The sequence below is a fragment of the Salmo salar genome, chromosome 17 (genome assembly GCF_965601325.2).
Source record: "Salmo salar chromosome 17, fSalSal1, whole genome shotgun sequence".
In the NCBI taxonomy this organism is placed as follows: Eukaryota; Metazoa; Chordata; class Actinopteri; order Salmoniformes; family Salmonidae; genus Salmo; species Salmo salar.
The window spans coordinates 47,728,657-47,746,320 of NC_138307.1; the positions used below are offsets into that span (position 1 = coordinate 47,728,657).

Sequence of the window (17,664 nt, forward strand, 5' to 3'; positions counted from 1 at the left end):
CTTGACATAATGCTGACAGGTATAAAGAGGAAATGAGAGAGGGAGTGAGAGCATGCTGTAAAGTAATACCCCCATTGCAATAACCTTGCCCACTAAACCCATAATATGAAATGATGACGCTCTACTGCTGCCCCGCCTCTATGTTTATAGCCAATCCAATTACCCCACTTCAACAACATGTCAACGTGTAGAATCCAATACATCTTCCTTACCTTCTAGAAATATAGATTAGGACTAGTTAAAGTAGCATCATTGAAATAACACAGTGATTACATCACGCTAATGAAGGTGCTTTTCAATTATGATTCAAATTAAATTACCTTCCATCTCTGTCCCAGTCGTAGCATTCTATCTTGATCGTTCTGGTACGGTGAAAAATAACAATATATTAGAAAAATATTTATTTCGTTTTAACAGGCCAATTATCAGCAGAAACTATGATCATGACACTGTACATTCCTCCCAAACTAGTTTCAAGACAAATGTATAGTATACTGAAGGAGGATAGTTTATAGTAATCTATATCACGTCTATATTGGTTTCCAAAATAGCGAACGTTAGAGAGAGAAAAGCAGTGCTCTTCCACCATCACCCATCCCCTCAAACTGAAGAATCGTTTTCCCATAACAAGTGGCCATTCTCCTTCACCAGAGCCAAGAGATAAGTAGCTGACTGTGGCTGTGCCTATTTCACCTCTCTTTTCAGAGGAGAAAAAAGAAAGAAGAACATAATGAACAGCTGCTTAGATGAAAAGGTAATCATTAGTTATAGATCACCACCGGGTCAGAAGTCACAGGTTAATGAGTTTCCTGAAGGGGGTCGTAAAGGGGTACGATGATAAGAGGAGGCACACTCCGGCATTGTCAGAGCACAAAGACAGACACAGAAACACGCACTCACGCACTCTGCTCAGCCTCCTACTAAAATGGAGTGAAGGATGAGCCCATCACCATCCATCTAAGCTGACTGAAAGAAAGGCTGAGGTGATAAAGCCATCCATCCCTATAGTAATCAACCAGAAAACCCCTCCCCCTGGAACCTGAGGGAGATAGTCCTGCAATGCCTCCCAAATGGCATCCTATTCCCTTTATTATGAACTAGTTTTGAGCAGGGCCCATGGGCTCCGGTCAAAAGTAGTGCACTATGGAGTAGAGTGCCATTTGGGAAGCACATCTACTGTCCAGGAGGACAGCACGGGCGACGACCGCTCATATTAACAGCAGTGGAATTTATTAACTACCTCATTGGAAGACATTTACTGTATTGAAGCGCAACCTAAAGATGCTCTGTAGACACAACAGGAGCGATGAGTTGACAGGACAGACAATGGGTTTGCTGCTTCTTCTGTAGTCCCTGGGGTGAAGGGAGAAGTAGGTATGTGTGTGAGCGTGGGAGTGTGTGTCTCTAACAAGGGCCCATCAGCCGTGGTACTATCAGCAGGGGGACACACAGCTCTTCATTGTTAGCGTTCTCCCTTATCTCTCATCCCAGACACCCAGAGACTCACACTCTCACTGTGTGTGTGCGTGCGCAAATCAATATATACACGTGTGTGTGTGTGTGTGTGTGTGTGTGTGTGTGTGTGTGTGTGTGTGTGTGTGTGTGTGTGTGTACGCATTAATTTCTGTGCTTCCTTGGCTCCCCACACACTGATAACAATGAGCTCTCTCTAACTAACCTCCTAAGAACTCAGAGAGAGTCAGGGCCCAGCTCTGCTCCAATCAATGCAGCCTGACTAGCTCAGACCATCCATCTGGGGCTTTGTGCCTTATCACTGGCAAACAAGCCTGCTGACAACTGGAGATGAATACAAACACAATCCCTGAGATGGGATTGCAGATCCTATACATCACTCACTCACTCACTCACTCACTCACTCGATTTCAAACTTGTGGTTGAAAAACTATTGCAGCTTCTTACACCCTGGATTTAAGGGCCAATGCATCTGAGTGAGGGCATGACACCAGTCTGTCAGTCAGGCATGTGAATTGACTCCTCCACTGAGGGAGAATGATGATTGCAGAGAGGAAGGCTATTCAAAAGCAGACCAAGCATTAATATCTCTGTTAGAGTTCATTATAATAACTTCCATTTAATAGGTTCACAGCAACCTTAGCAACCAAGGAATGCATGGTGATTCTTATAAAATGGAGTCCATCTAAAAACTATTTTCTTCTCTTGCAGATTAGATCCTGTTAGATCCTGTCACCATTTTTACAAAGCACTCAAATTGTTGAAAAAAAGATTATCACCATGGCCCTCACACACTTCAGCAAACCAATAAATGCCAGTCTAATCTTGCTGGCCAAACTACACACACACGTAGACACACACATGCTGACCTGTCGTAGTCTCCATTGCAGAGTGCTCTGACAGGTATCTTGAAGGCCTGCCACACTGGGTTCAGTGTGTTCTTCACCACCTCTGTCTTATGGCAGGTTGTGAACCTGGAGAAACACAGAGACAAGACAAGTCATACACTGATCAATGGATCAGTCAATCACTGGACAATATTCTTTTCATTGTTCCTCTTTATCGCCATCTATTTTTCCCCACATCTTCCGCTCTTTCTTACTCGCTCTCCCTCTCTCTCTCATTCCCTCAGAGTGTCTGTGCAAAGTTAGAGTTAGCGAGACAGACCATCTTCCTGTGCTTTTCGCCAGATTTTTCTCAAGTTTAAATTTCTCTTTGACCCTTAACTCCTTCAGATCTTTCTTCCCCCCCAAGAAGATAAATCACACACATTTAGTGATACAACTCTCAAAGATATTGATTCCTCTTTTCCGTACTTTGTCAAAAATATTGAGCTATAAAAAAAAAAAGTTTGAAATGTCATCATGATGACCAGCACAAAAAAAATATCTTTCAGTTCTAAGAGCAATTACCATCAACTGAGGAATACTCAGTATAATCATCATTCACTGCAAAAGTAAATGGTTTTAATGTGAATATAGTGAAGTGTGGAATATGAGTTCAGAGAGCGTCATCTACCATTAACTGATACACACAGAGCGAGAGAGAGAGAGAGACAGAGACAGAAACAGAGAGATGTTTGACCCCTGTACAGAGAGGCCAGTGGGGCAATAGGGAGCTCTCCCTCCAGCCACTGCTCCCACTAGGTCAGCTCCTCTCTGCTCTGCCGGCTGTAACATAGGTGTGTGTGTGTGTGTAATAAAGCCTCTCCTCAGAGGAGTAGACCTGCGTATCTGACCCCTCGGATACGTGTTGATGAGAGAGAAGACCCTGTAGGCTGTAAGACAAACACAGGAATTCAACAGACAGACTGATGGATGGAATTGAATGGAGGAGAGGATCTGAAGAAGGGGTAGGTAAAGTATACTCACGTTCCATCTTCATTGCTGCGGTAGAAGACGAGGAAAGGGTCCGACTTGCCGAAGAAATCTTTCTTGTCCAGTTTATTCCCGCAGAACTGCATCATCACTGACTCCTAAAGTAACAGAGAGAGACATTGAGACTGATGAAACTGACAGCACAGCTCACAGCTCAGTATTCACTGCAGATACTGGTGAGAGACCTCTGATATTAGATGCAGACATTCATGCTGATCAGTCAACAGTAACATTACAGGACACGGCAACTCCACTCAGCATCAAGGTGAGAGATATATCCTATGATAGTAGATCCATAACAACAGAATTTAATGTATGTGCCATGGCAAAGTGTTTATTGATTGATGTTGTCCTTATGTGGGTTATGATGTATGGTTTGGGGAGTTAACAAGGGCAGTCAGCTTTTTTGGAATGGGATGCAGCCCAAAACTCCCTTTCCCTCCATATCCCCTGCCATCACTACTCACCCTGCAGTTTCCCATCTCTTCTGCCTTAACAATGATGTTTCCACACTTCTTTCCAGGAAGGCCCCTGTTGAAGGCAAAACAGAGACACCATTCATTGATATACTAATGGACTATATGGGCAGTATGGTCTAACGGAAACACAGTAACGGTGATGTCTGTGAAGGGTTCTCTGTCATAACAAACCTCTCCCATCATGCCATGGAGAACTTGAGGGAGTATCCCAAAACACCTCTAAAGCCATGCAATACAAGTTGAGCTTAGAGAGAGCAGGTTTGACACTTGTACAGAGAGGCCAGTGTGTGTGTTTGTCTGTGCACCTTCCCTTAAGCCTTCCCTGACCCAATGGTCAGCAGAAAGTGAGACACCGTTTAACCAGGATTCCATCCAACACACTACACCAACGCACCCAACTTACACAGGCCCCTTTGACAACACATCCACCATCCCTCCAAGAAACAATGTTCGAGTCCTGTCAAAGGACAAAATAAACTTTAAATGGAACCACTGAGGCTTAAATTCTGAGAAATAGAGTCATCTTCAAAATACTGATGACTAGCGCTGTCATAGCACTAGCCAGGCCCACCTTGCAGAAATGTATGCAGACAGTCATTTAAGCAGCCTGAAATTGGGGTCGAGGACCCCAGCACAAGAGTAATACAAGTCCCCTTTACTTAGCCAGCAAGACTGAAGGAGAGAGCTGATAGACCTATCAAAAGGACATGGATCCGGATGGGTTTTTTGTATCAGTGCTTTACATTGGGAAGAACAGCCATCTATTTTTAACCCAGAAACCAATAGCCTACCTCTTCTGAAGGATGGGAGTAAAATTGCAAAAGAAGGCAAATGTAAATGTTTCTCTCTCTCCCCTCCCTCTCTGACAATTCACCTAGGTCATTTGTGCTGTCCAGTGCTCCCTTCCCTTTCCTCCACCATGAAATCGACCCATTCTCCTCATTGTAATTATGTAAGAAATAAAATAAAGACACTTTAGGAGTATGTTCCATATGGCCAGTGTAGCAAGAGTAATTGTGAGAGGAAAAACTGAACTTCACACTTGGGAGTATTTTCACACTGATCCTAGATCAGCACCCCTAGGCCTTCACTGATACTTTATATGAATGCGGGCCCAGCCACTGTTACAGAGAAGCTTGATTGTGAATGTTCTGTTCTAATCTTAGAATGCCAAAAAAATGAGAATTTAAAACTGTAGCAGTTGATTCCCCAGCATATATTGACAAGTCACGTTAGGAAATCCTGCTGTAGACATGTTAATAACAGGATGACACACACAAATAGGATTCAGACAGGGTTTCACAAGTATTCCACAAGTCCTCTCATCCAGTAATAGACACCTATGGATTTGGATTGTCACTTACAAATTCCAGTCAGTCACTCTCTCTCACTCTGTCTCTCTTTCCCACTGTGTGTGTGTGTGTGTCTGTGTGTTTGCATGCATATGTGTAGTGCCTCAAAGAGGCTAGCTCTAAAAGTGTGTGTGCCGCTGAATGCAGCAGAAAAGTGGTGCAATGTAACCTTTAGGCACAGCCACTCACTCTAAATAGAATAGAGCATTTCAGACCAAAGCTGCATCCCAAATGGCACCCTATTCCCTTTAGAGTACACTACTTTTGACTAGGGCCCATATGGGTCTGGACAAAAGGAGTGCCTTATTTAGGGAATAGGGTGCCATTTGGGACACGCGACAAGCTGATTGCTGCCTGACTAACCAGATCAGCACAATTCAGATGTGCTGCCATAATACGACCCCCATGAACGACACTGAACGTCAGCTTAACTGGCTCCTCCCTATGCTTATTACAATAGGAGTGGTTGAATGAAAAAACTGAAAAATCCCTTTATTCTCTTCGGGCTCTTCCTGTATTTCCTGCCTTGGTGCCAACACACGCATGCGCACGCAAGCAAGCAGACCAGAGCTGCACCAAAAGACACACGCTGCTGTCTCTTTGTGCGGGTGACTGTGAATGTGTACTGATGAGGGGCCACACAGTAGGCTAAACAAAGCTCCGTCCTATCCCATCACATCTAATTCAGTGGGTCAGTCAGACTATAAATCAAACAAGTAAACAAGACCAGGGCCATCTGAGGACTCGCACACAGAGCTCCTCCTGGGTTGGTTGGCAAGGCCTACTGTACCAACAGGCCTTTGGGGGTGGCAGGAATAGGGCCAATTCTATTTAATAATGGGGGAGGCATAGGGTTAGTGCAGGTAAAGCAAGAATGCAGTCCACAAAAAGATATGCATCAGCCTACTCAGTGATACCCACAGAACCCAACTATGAAGAGTGAACACAAATATTAGCGTCATAGCTCTTAATGTGGGACTTTAACTTTGGGAAATCACCTCACTATCCAGCCTATTGTGCATATTGACATTCACATTGCAACATACATCCTTACCTTTGGATATTAGGTCCATGAAATGGAGTATCAGCCTACTCAGTGACACCCAAAGAACAACTGTGAAGAGTTTACACAAATATTAGTATTGTATACTCTTATTGCAGGACTTTGACAGTCACATTAGCTCACCAGTCAACCTACTGTGCGTGTTGACATTCATATTGCAATATACAGCCTTACCTATGGTCTTGGGTCATCAGCCTTCTCAGTGATACCCACAGAACACAACTGTGACATGTCAAAATGCTGATTTATTGAATTATACATGTGGTCTATATTAAAGGACACTTTATTTAATATAAAACAGGCTTTTAAAATTCAATATTGGTGATTTCCCACAGTTAAAGTCCCACAATAAGAGCAACAACTCTAATATTTGTGTAAACTCTTCACAGTTGTGTTCCGTAGGTGTCACCGAGTAGGCTGATACCCCATTTCATGGACCCAAGACCAATGTTTTTTCCCATCACTGAGCAAATTTCAGGTCTGCTGAGCGCAAACTTGAACGTTGTGAAAATTCTATGCAACATCCAGCGCGTGTTTGCTGTAAACACTGAGGCTGTACCCACTTTAGGTTAGTTTTAACAGTGGTCAAGTAGGCTACTGTGGCTATATGATCCTGTAGGCTTACAGGTTGCAGTTGTAAATGAGAACTTGTTCTCAACTAGCCTACCTGGTTAAATAAAGGTAAAATACATTTTTAAAATAAAATTACCAGTGTGGCCTACCATAAAAAACTGGAGAAAATGCATCCCATTACATTTTAACATGGAAATAGCTGTTCTATCGTTCAGCCTACAGTAGCAGCCAATGTACTCCCCCATTGCTGACTACAAATGATCTATAACTGGGTTAATAACTCACTAACTAGCAAAGGATATGAACAAATGTGCACAAGTCGCTACATGCAGCTCTCGCTTTGATCTCAAAACGAGCGCATCTGCTCATGCTGTAAAAACAGTACAGTTCAAATTGAATGGCACAGATCCATATATGTCAATGGTTTCCTTGCATATAGGCCTACTGTAGCTCTGCCTACAACAAAATATCATGCCTAATTAGTAGTGATGCACCGGTATGACATTTTGTATCAACCTTACGTGATTGGGAGTCCCATTGGGTGGCGCACAATTGGCCCAGCGTCATCCAGGGTAGGCCGTCATTGTAAATAAGAATTTGTCCTTAATTGACTTTCCTACTTAAGGTTACACACACACACACACACACACACACACACACACACCAAAAAGTTATTTTGTTGGCATTTACATATGTCCCCATTACCAGTAAAACATCATCAAAACCGATTTCTTTCACCTACTTGCTGTGCTGTTTCGGTGTTCATTTGTTCAGTCGTTTCATTCTCAACCAGAATTTCTATAGAACGCCGTTTGGGTCTTTGCGTGTCAAAAAAGATACTATTTAACACTATTTGACGTGTCAAATAAGCTTGTTGACCAATCAGGGCCGGAATATGACTGCACGTCACATAATAATTGAATATGTTCATAAATATTTTACGTAGTTATTATACATTGATTACACTATCACTCGTATTTCATATGTTACAACGATTCATCGATATGTATGCTAGGACGCTGGTAAAGTTGTCTCGCACTCCTACAGTGCTGGTCATAAAAAAAAGCTAGCTAGCTCATGGATGCAAACAACGTTCTTCCCCAAAAACATAGCAAAACGACATCTGTTTCAGTAGCTATATAGTTAGCTAGCTAACGATATAGCAAGGTGTCATCATCTAAACTAACCCTAATTTATAAGACAGTTCTTATTTGATTAATGGTGGTCGGGTCATCAATGTGAAGCTAGCCACAATAAGGATTAGCCACAATTTTGGACTTTGCGGTTAGCTTTCAAAATAAATGTATGGCATAATTCTACTATTTCTATTCATTTCCATTACTGTCAATGGCATACTTTTATTTTGAAGGCAAACCGCAAATTCCACTATTGTGCCTAATCCTTATTGTGGCTAGCTTCACAACTCATAACCGGTCAGGTCGAGCCTCACTAGCCAGATGATGCTAGCTGGCTGCTTATAACGTTAGCTTTCAGCAACAGGGTTACGTAGCTGGCTAGCTATTTATTTTCATGAACTGAAGTTCAATTTCAATAGTCGAACAACAAGTGGCAACCTAGCTAATACTTACTCACAAGGATTCCTAAATCATTGCTAAGAATAATGAAAATGACTGCAGTTTTCAGGCTGGTTGTATTGGTGCTAGCTAGGTACCAAGCTAAAGCTAGCTACCCCAGAAGTTGCGGTCGAACGAATGATGCTTTATTACCAACGCGGTATTGTAAACACATCGTTCGTGGCCGGTGTTTGCTTGTTTGCAGACTTTTTTGTACAGCTTTGACAGTGCTACTGTATCTTTTTTGACACGTAAAGACCCAAACGGCTTTCCATAGTATGTATGTCGTAAAGTTAATAGCAGTGAGCTATTACTGTGTAACTCCGGTAGGGCAACATTTGAAAAATAGCGCACTTGGTAGTGTTAACCCGGTGCTCGACCAATTGGTGAAAGCCAACATCACCCATGACAGATAATGGTTGATTGTCAAGGGTAATGAATTCCATTATCTTGGCTTTAATGGATTTCACCTTTGAGTTGTCTGGCTGAAATGTTGTTACTCTTTCAAAATGACTGCTTGACTTGTTGACTGCCTGATCCACACAGCAGACATTGTGGGCTAGTTTAGGAATGCTGTGTTGCACGTATAGCGCAAAATTTTATGTGGTGTCATTACCTTCATTAAATAGGTATGCATGTCAGCTTTGACATTAGTTTTGCACATCGTTAAACTAGACAGACATCTGATTTGTTCACCAATATATCGTGCATCCGTAATAATCAGTTTTGCATACTAAGTCTTGCGTAGTTCGTTTTGTTTCGGTATGTTGTATTTGAAAGTCGCTAATATTGAGTTGATTCATTCACAATTTTCACAGTAAAGGGAAATGCTGATACTGTTAACTAAATGGGGAAACTCTAGAAAGTTGAGTGAAGTTCAATCTCGTGTTTCTCTGCCCACGTTGGTATTTCTACAGCGTGGCAGTACCGGCGGAGCTGTGCGCAGCTTAGAGGGAACATTGCCCAAGACCCATAGCTAAAGCTGTACATCGCAATATGAATGCCAATATGCTCAAAAGGCTGGATAATGATGTGATTTCCCAAAGTTAAAGTCCCACAATAAGAGAAACGGCTCATATTTAGTCTATTACACCAACAGTGCGATTTCAACAGATTTAACTTTTTGTGTGAAATTAAATTACTTGTCTTTTGTTTAATTAAAATAACATTCCAACCTTGTTCAGCGTTTTGTAGTCAAAATATGTAATTAATCCACTATTTGTATCTGTTGCATCAGTTTCGATAGGGACTTTTATTTTGAAGACAAACCGCAAATTCCCCTATTGTGGCTAGCTTCACACAGGTCAAAGGTCGCAAAAGGCACTCATTTCAAGGAACGACTCAAGTAATAATGATCTTCTGTCAGGAAGACTAAAATATGCATTTATTACATAACAGATGACAGGACAGTCTGGAGGTCAATCGGGATCTGTGTCCCTTCCACGGGACGGTTGAGCTAACGTAGGCTAATGCGATTAGCATGAGGTTGTAAGCAACAATAACATTTCCCAGGACAGACATATCTGATACTGGCAGAAAGCTTAAATTATTGTTAATCTAACTGCACTGTCCAATTTACAGTAGCTATTACAGTGAAAGAATGCCATGCTATTGTTTGAGGAGAGTGCACAGTTTTGAACATGAAAAGTTATTAATAAACAAATTAGCCACATTTGGGCAGTCTTGATACAACATTTTGAACAGACAAGCAATGGTTCATTGGATCAATCTAAAACTTTGCACATATACTGCTGCCCTCAGTGTCCAAAATCTAAATTGCACCTGGGATGGAATAACACATTATGGCCTTTTTCTTGCATTTCAAAGATCATGGTACAAAAAAATACAAAAGGTTGTTTTTTTCTTTGTATTATCTTTTACCAGATCTATTGTGTTATATTCTCCTACATTCCTTTCACATTTCCGCAAACTTCAAAGTGTTTCCTTTCAAATAGTACTAAGAATATGCGTTTCCTTGCTTCAGGGCCTGAGTTACAGGCAGTTAAATTTGGGTATGTAATTTTAAATTAAAATTGAAAAAAAGGGGCGGATCCTTAAGCGGTTTTAATGGAATATGTGAAAATGAATCATCATAAACACCTTAAGAAGTAGATGCTCTCTCGGTTGCTTTCACCTCTCTTTTGCTCATACACATATCTTCTTTTCTCATCTCTCTATCCCTCCCCTTCTCTCGCTCTTTCGTCTTTATCTCGCTTTCTCTTTCACCTCTCTTTCGTTCTCCTTCACCACCCCCTCCTTGGTCTGTGTGTATTCAGAATCAACACTTTCGAAAACTTCTAATCAAGACACATGGATTTGCAATCAGTGTCAGGAGAGAGAGAAGCAGAATCTTAGCAACCTGTGGCGTTACTGGGGGGGGGGGGGGGGGGGGGGGGGAGATTAGCATACGATGCGCCTGCAATTATCTTCCCCCTTGGAGAGACGAGAGGCCTGAAGGAAATAACAATTATCATTAGACAACACATCCTGAGCCAGGGAAATCAACGTACAGGGTGTATTCTTCTCCTTTCACCCCCCAGTAGAGATACGCAGGTGAGGCCTTGGAAAGGCTGACATTTTTAACTGAGCCAGTTAGCCCTATTCAATATTACAAAGACGCTGTCATATTAACACAGTTGAGCCACTTTCCTTGATTCAGCTCAACACAATGAGGGTCTTATTCTCTGAAGACCAGACCCGGCGACAGGATAAAGTGACTAAGGGGGCAGTTAAAATCGCCAAGGGTAATTATATTGAATTCTGCTTATATCACGCTATAACACAACAAAGTACAAATGCAGAGACTCAGAGGTCAAGATAAATGAGTGCTTTTGAAGTGACAGGTTGGCTCGAAATCTGTAGCCTACCTCTGCCGCATAAAATAGGGGCCTTCTAGCAGTAGTATGGACAAATATTCAGCAGGAGGCAGACAGGTAGAGGGTCAAATAAGTTGTGGATGTATTTACACAGCTCTGGTGTTTCAAAGATGACGGTAATATTTACAAATATATAATGCCAGTCAAAAGTTTAGACACACCGAATCGTTCCAGGATTTTTCTTTATAGTGAATACATCACAACTATGAAATAACACATATGGAATCATGTAGTAACCAAAAAAAAGTGTTACACAAATCAAAATAGATTTTAGATTTTAGATTCTTCAAAGTAGCCAACCTTTGCCTTGATGACAGCTTTGCACAGTCTTGGCATTCTCTCAACCAGCTTCATGAGGAATGCTTTTCCAACAGTCTTGAAGGAGTTCCCACATATGCTAAACACTTGTTGGCTTCTTTTCCTTCACTCTATGGTCCAACTCATCCCAAACCATCTCAATTGGGTTGAGGGATTGTGGAGGCCAGGTCATCTGATGCAGCACTCCATCACTTTCCTTCTTGGACAAATAGCCCTTACACAGCCTGGAGGTGTGTTTTGGGTCATTATCCTGTTGAGAAAGAAATGATAGTCCCACTAAGCGTAAACCAGATGGGATGGCGTATCGCTGCAGAATGCTGTGGTAGCCATGGCAGTTAAGTGTGCCTTGAATTCTAAATAAATCATAGACAGTACTACCAACAAATCACCCCCACGCCATCATTTACATTTTAGTCATTTAGCAGACGCTCTTATCCAGAGCGACTTACAGTAGTGAATGCATACATTTCATTTTTTAATTTTTTTCGTACTGGCCCCCCGTGGGAAACGAACCCACAACCCTGGTGTTGCGAACACAATGCTCTACCAACTGAGCTACAGGGAAGGCACACCTCCTCCTCCAAGCTTCACGGTGGCAACCACACATGCGGAGAGCATCTGTTCATGTACTCTGCGTCTCATAAAGAAACAGAGCTTGGAACCAAAAATCTCAAATTTGAAATCATCAGACCAAAAGGACAGATTGACACCTGTCTAAATGTCCATTGTTTGTGTTTCTGAGCCCAAGCAAGTCTCTTCTACTTATTGGTGTCCTATAGTCATGGTTTCTTTGCAGTAATTTGACCATGAAGGCCTGATTCACGCATTCTCCTCTGAACAGTTGATGTTGAGATGTGTGTGTTGCTTGAACTCTGAAGCATTTATTTGGGGTGCAATTTCTGAGGCTGGTAACTATAATGAACTTATTCTCAGCTGCTGACGTAACTCTGCGTCTTCCTTTCTTGTGGCGGTCCTCGTGTGAACCAGTTACATCATGATGGTTTTTGCGACTGCAGTTGAAGAAACTTTCAAAGTTCTTGACATTTTCCGGCTTGACTGACCTTCATGTCTTAAAGTAATGATGGACAGTCATTTCTCTTTACTTATTTGAGCTGTTCTTTCCATAATATGGACTTGGTCTTTTACCAAATAGGGCTATCTTCTATATACCACCCCTACCTTGTCACAACACAACTGACTGTCTCAATGCATTAAGAAGGAAAGAAATTCCACAAATTAACTTTTAACCAGGCACACCTACTAAATGAAATGCATTCTAGGTGATTACCTTGTGATGCTGGTTGAGAGAATGCCAAGAGTGTGCAAAGGTGTCATCAAGGCAAAGGGTGGCAACTTTGAAGAATCTCAAATATAAAATAAATGTTGATTTGTTGAACAATATTTTGGTTAGTACCTGATTCCATATGTGTTATTTCATAGTTTTGATGTCTTCACTATTATTACTCTTCAATGTAGAAAATAGTCAAAATAAGGAAAACCCTTGAATGAGTAGGTGTGTCCAAACTTTTGACTGGCACTGTATGTGTGAAATTTGTTTTGAATGGACCATTATCACGCACTTATATCGAAACGGGGGCAGCGGGAAAAATACATGTCATCTATGCACCTAAATAGCGGATGGAGGACGCTTTCCCGTGGTTTATTTTCATGCCAGCCAGGTAAGCTACACTCCTGTTGTAAATATAAGCAATGTGTTTAATAATAGGATAGTTGAGAAATAAATACAGTAGGCCTAGCCAATAGAAAGCTGATGGGATCCTCCTCTTTTTAGTAGAGGCCATCTCTGTTTTCTCGCGCAATTGCATAGCCTACGGAAATGTTGCGCAACATGAGCTCATGAAGTGTTTGATTTGACTTTCGATTACATTTGCATTGATGTCAGAGTGATTAGAGGGACAATAAAAAGTGCTGAGTACCAGGCAGTTAGCAAGTTTGGTAGGCTACTAATGATAGCATCAAAGCGAGAAGTAGCCTAATTACTGTGACTAAACAGTCACATGGAATTTGACTGCCTTCATGACTCGTGACCGCCGGTGTGGCGGTAATACGGTCCACGCAACAGCCCTAGTCATACCTAACAGCCCCAGTGACTTTCCATAGCCTCAGGACTACCTGGCCTGATGACTCCTTGCTGTCCCCAGTCCACCTGGTAATGCTGCTGCTCCAGTTTCAACTGTTCTGCCTGCGGCTATGGAACCCTGACCTGTTCACTGCACGTGCTACCTTGTCCCGGACCTGCTGTTTTGGACCCCCTCTCTACCGCACCTGCTGTCTCTAACTCTGAATGATCGGCTATGAAAAGCCAACTGACATTTACTCTTGAGGTGCTGACCTGTTGCACCCTCTACAACCACTGCGATTATTATCTGACCCTGCAGGTCATCTATGAACGTTTGAACATCTTGGCTATGTACTGTTATAATTGCCATCCAGCACAGCCAGAAGAGGACTGGTCACCCCTCAGAGCCTGGTTCCTCTTTAGGTTTCTTGCTAGGTTCCTGCCTTTTTAGGGAGTTTTTCCTAGCCACCGTGCTTCTACATCTGCATTGCTTGCAGTTTGGGGTTTTAGGCTGGGTTTCCGGACAGCACTTGTGACATCAGCTGATGTAAAAATGGCTTTATAAATACATTTGATTGACTACACACACAGCGGCACGCTCTGTCCATTGTGCTGACACAGTGCAGCTGCTAAAAAAAAAAATTTGGGGGGGGGGCCACCAACCTGTCTTGTCACTTGTACTATTTTGCTATTTTTATATAGGTACATCAAATTAAAAGGTTGGGGGCACAAATTTAAACTGAGGTGGCTAAGCCCCCTTTCGCCCCCAGGTGGAGTCGGGTACGCTCAACTCAATTACTCAGGCAGACATTATTTTCTGTCCTCACTACTACTACAACCTCAAACATCTTTCCAAGCACAGTTCCAGCAACGTAGGTAGATTGGTAACCAGGCCAGCAGAGTACAGCTTGGCTTGGCTCAGCAGTTTGAAAAGGGTATTGCTGCGGTGTCTGTCTCTCCCTCCTTCACACAACAGAAGTCTATATTAAAGCCATATAACTTTTCTCTAGTCTCCTACAACCTCATGTCCTGTATTAAATTAATATTACCTTTGCAGGGGAAAGAGATTTTATTGATAATATTATGGAAATGGAATGCAAATTGCTCCTGCAGAATTTACTTAACTCAAGAGCTGTTTTCAATTTAACAAAAAACTGAAAAGAGGGGGGCGGTTTGTTAATTGAGGGATAATTTAGTAAAAATAGCTAAAGTATTCACTGTGAGTAGTAGATTGAGCTTCCTATCCAGGGTGTGTACTTATCCAAGGTTTTACTGTTTACCCATTTATCCCTTCTTTATTTCAAACCTTTATTGACCTGGGAGAACTAGGGCTCTTGTGATATCATAGGATGAGAACCCTGCTTACCTCCCCCGGAACGCTTGAAGAGAGAGTTTGGCACCTGTTAGGCATTTCTCGCTCAGTGTTCCCTCATCATCGAGCTGCAGCCTTCCTCCTTCCTCTCGGACCACTCTAAGATAGCATATCTCATCACGCTGATGTCCAGGAGGGCTCTCGACAGGGCTAAGGCAGTATGGGAACAACAGTCAACCATTTGCTTCAGTCTGGAGGAGTTTGTGGCTGAGGTGAAGAATGTTTTCAATGCTCCATTGTCCAGGAGAGAGGCTGCCCGGAAGTTTCTCCAGCTTCAGCAAGACTTCCGCAGTGTGGCAGACTATGCAGTGGATTTCCACACGTTGGCAGTTGAGAGTGCCTGGAACACAGAAGCGCTGTTCGACATGTTCCTGCATGGAGTATTGGAGGAAGTAAAGGACGAGCTTGCAGCCCGGGAACTACCGATGGCTCTCGACTTGCTCATCGCCTTGACCATTCAGATCGATGGGCGACTACGGGAGTGAAGGAAGGAGAGGAGGTTCAATTTCTCTCGCCCGCCCAAGGCTTCCAACTCGCCTCCGAGACATCCCGGAAGTCCCTGACGGCTCCGTTGCCGAGAGAACCCGAGGCTACCCGAGTTCCACCCAGAGTCTCCGAATTCTGCCAATTCACCTCTTCCCGAGCCGATGCAACTAGGCAGAGCTAGGCTGTCCCTAGCCGAATGGCTATACAGGCTTCACACAAAGACTTGCCTGTATTGCGGGACTACTGGTCATTTTGTGGCCACCTGACCACTAAAAGACCAGGCTCACCGGTAGGAGCGAGTACTCTGGTGGGCCAGTGAGTACTCTGGTGGAACATTTCCTCTCCCTTTACTTACACCCCTTTTCATGCCATCTTTCTGTGGGGGAACTAGTCGAAATCTCTCTGGGTATTCATCGACTCTGGGGCCGATGAGAGCTTTATGAACGCTACACTGGCGTCCGAGCTGGGCATCCCCACTCAGTCCCTGTCCATTCCCATGGACATTAGAGCGCTGGATGGGCGCTCTATAGGCCGGGTCACCCACAACACCACCTCCATCAACCTAAATTACCGTTCAAAAGTTTGAGGTCAAACTTTTGAACGGTATTGTACGTGTCAGGGAACCACAGCGAGGCGATCCAATTCCTGCTTATTAAGTCTCCTCAGGTTCCTGTGGTATTGGAATTCTCTTGGCTCCAGCGACACAATCCCCGTATTGACTGGTCTGCTGGTGCCATCATGGGCTGGAGACAGTTCTGCCACGCTCATTGCCTGAAATCAGCGCAGCCTGCCCCAGGACGTCTTCCTGGGGGCTCGGAAGTTGCCCCAGACCTCTCCGCCACTCCCGCGGAGTACTAGGACCTCCGGGAGGTGGTCAGTAAGGCCCCGCCGCACCGACCCTATGACTGCGGGATCGACCTTCTCCCAGGCACCACTCTGCCCGGGGACGACTACTCTGTCGGGTCCGGAGACCAAGGCTATGGAGACCTACTTTGAGGACTCCCTAGCTGTAGGGTTCATCCGTCCTACTGCATCCTCGGCCGGGTTCTTCTTTGTCGGGGCCTCAACGACATCACAGTGAAGAACCGCTACCTGCTACCACTCATCTCCTCAGCCTTCGAGCCGCTCCAGGGGGCCAACGTGTTCTCCAAGCTGGACCTACGGAACGCCTATCTGCTGGTGCGGATATGGGAAGGGGACGAGTGGAAGACTGCCTTCAACCAACCACCCAGCAGTCACTACGAGTTTCTGGTCATGCCATTTGGCCTTACCAACAACACCGCTGTGTTCCAGGCTCTGGTGAATGACATGTTGAACCAGTTCGTCTTCATCTACCTCGACGACATACTCGTTTTCTCCCGCTTTGCCCAAGAATACGTGCTCCACGTCCGACAGGTTCTCCAATGCCTCCTGGAGAACCAGCTTTTTGTGAAAGAAGAGAAGTGCGAATTCCATCGCTACACCATCCCCTTCCTGGGTTACATCGTTGCTGCAGGGAGTGTACAGATGGATCCCGGGAAAGTGAAAGCAGTGGTGGATTGGCCCGAGCCTACGTCCAGAGCGCAACTGCAATGTTTCCTGGGATTTGCCAACTTTTAATCGCCCCTTTATTCGTGGTTACAGCACCCTGGCTTCCCCCGTCTGCACTCACCTCTCCCAAGGTTCCATTAACGTGGTCCCCAGCTGCTGACCGGGCGTTCTGGGATCTCAAACACCATTTCACCTCAGCTCCCATCTTGGTTCATCCTGACCCATCCCGTCAGTTCGTGGTGGAGGCCGATGCTTCGGATGTCGGAATGGGGGCTGTCCTGTCCCAGCGTTCTGCCCTGGACCTCAAGTTACATCCATGCGCCGCCTTCTCCCATCGTCTCAATGCCACGGAGAGGAACTATAATGTGGGGAATCGTGAGCTTCTCGTGGTGAAGATGGCGTTGGAGGAGTGGAGGCAGTGGCTGGAGGGGGCAGAACATCCATTCATTGTGTGGACAGACCACAAGAACCTGGAATATCTCCACAGCGCCAAGCATCTCAATTCCAGGAAAGCTAGGTGGGCCCTGCTTTTCACCTGGTTCAACGTCTCAATCTCATATCGACCGGGATCCAAGAATGTCAAGCCGAATGCGCGGTCACGTCGCTATAGC

The 17,664-nt window shown here is 44.0% G+C and overlaps 1 protein-coding gene across 2 annotated transcripts in view; it reads right to left on the reverse strand.

The window, feature by feature from the left end:
* Window positions 1–17,664, reverse strand: part of LOC106575987 (copine-8) — a 150,474-nt gene that overhangs the window by 45,273 nt on the left and 87,537 nt on the right. For both annotated transcript variants that reach the window (XM_014152770.3, XM_014152769.3), the window contains exons 7-10: window positions 3,818–3,881; window positions 3,345–3,448; window positions 2,343–2,447; window positions 321–362 (exon numbers count right to left, since the gene is read on the reverse strand). In XM_014152770.3, coding sequence (XP_014008245.1) covers window positions 321–362; window positions 2,343–2,447; window positions 3,345–3,448; window positions 3,818–3,881 — 315 coding nt within the window. The remainder of the gene's footprint in view (window positions 1–320; window positions 363–2,342; window positions 2,448–3,344; window positions 3,449–3,817; window positions 3,882–17,664) is intronic.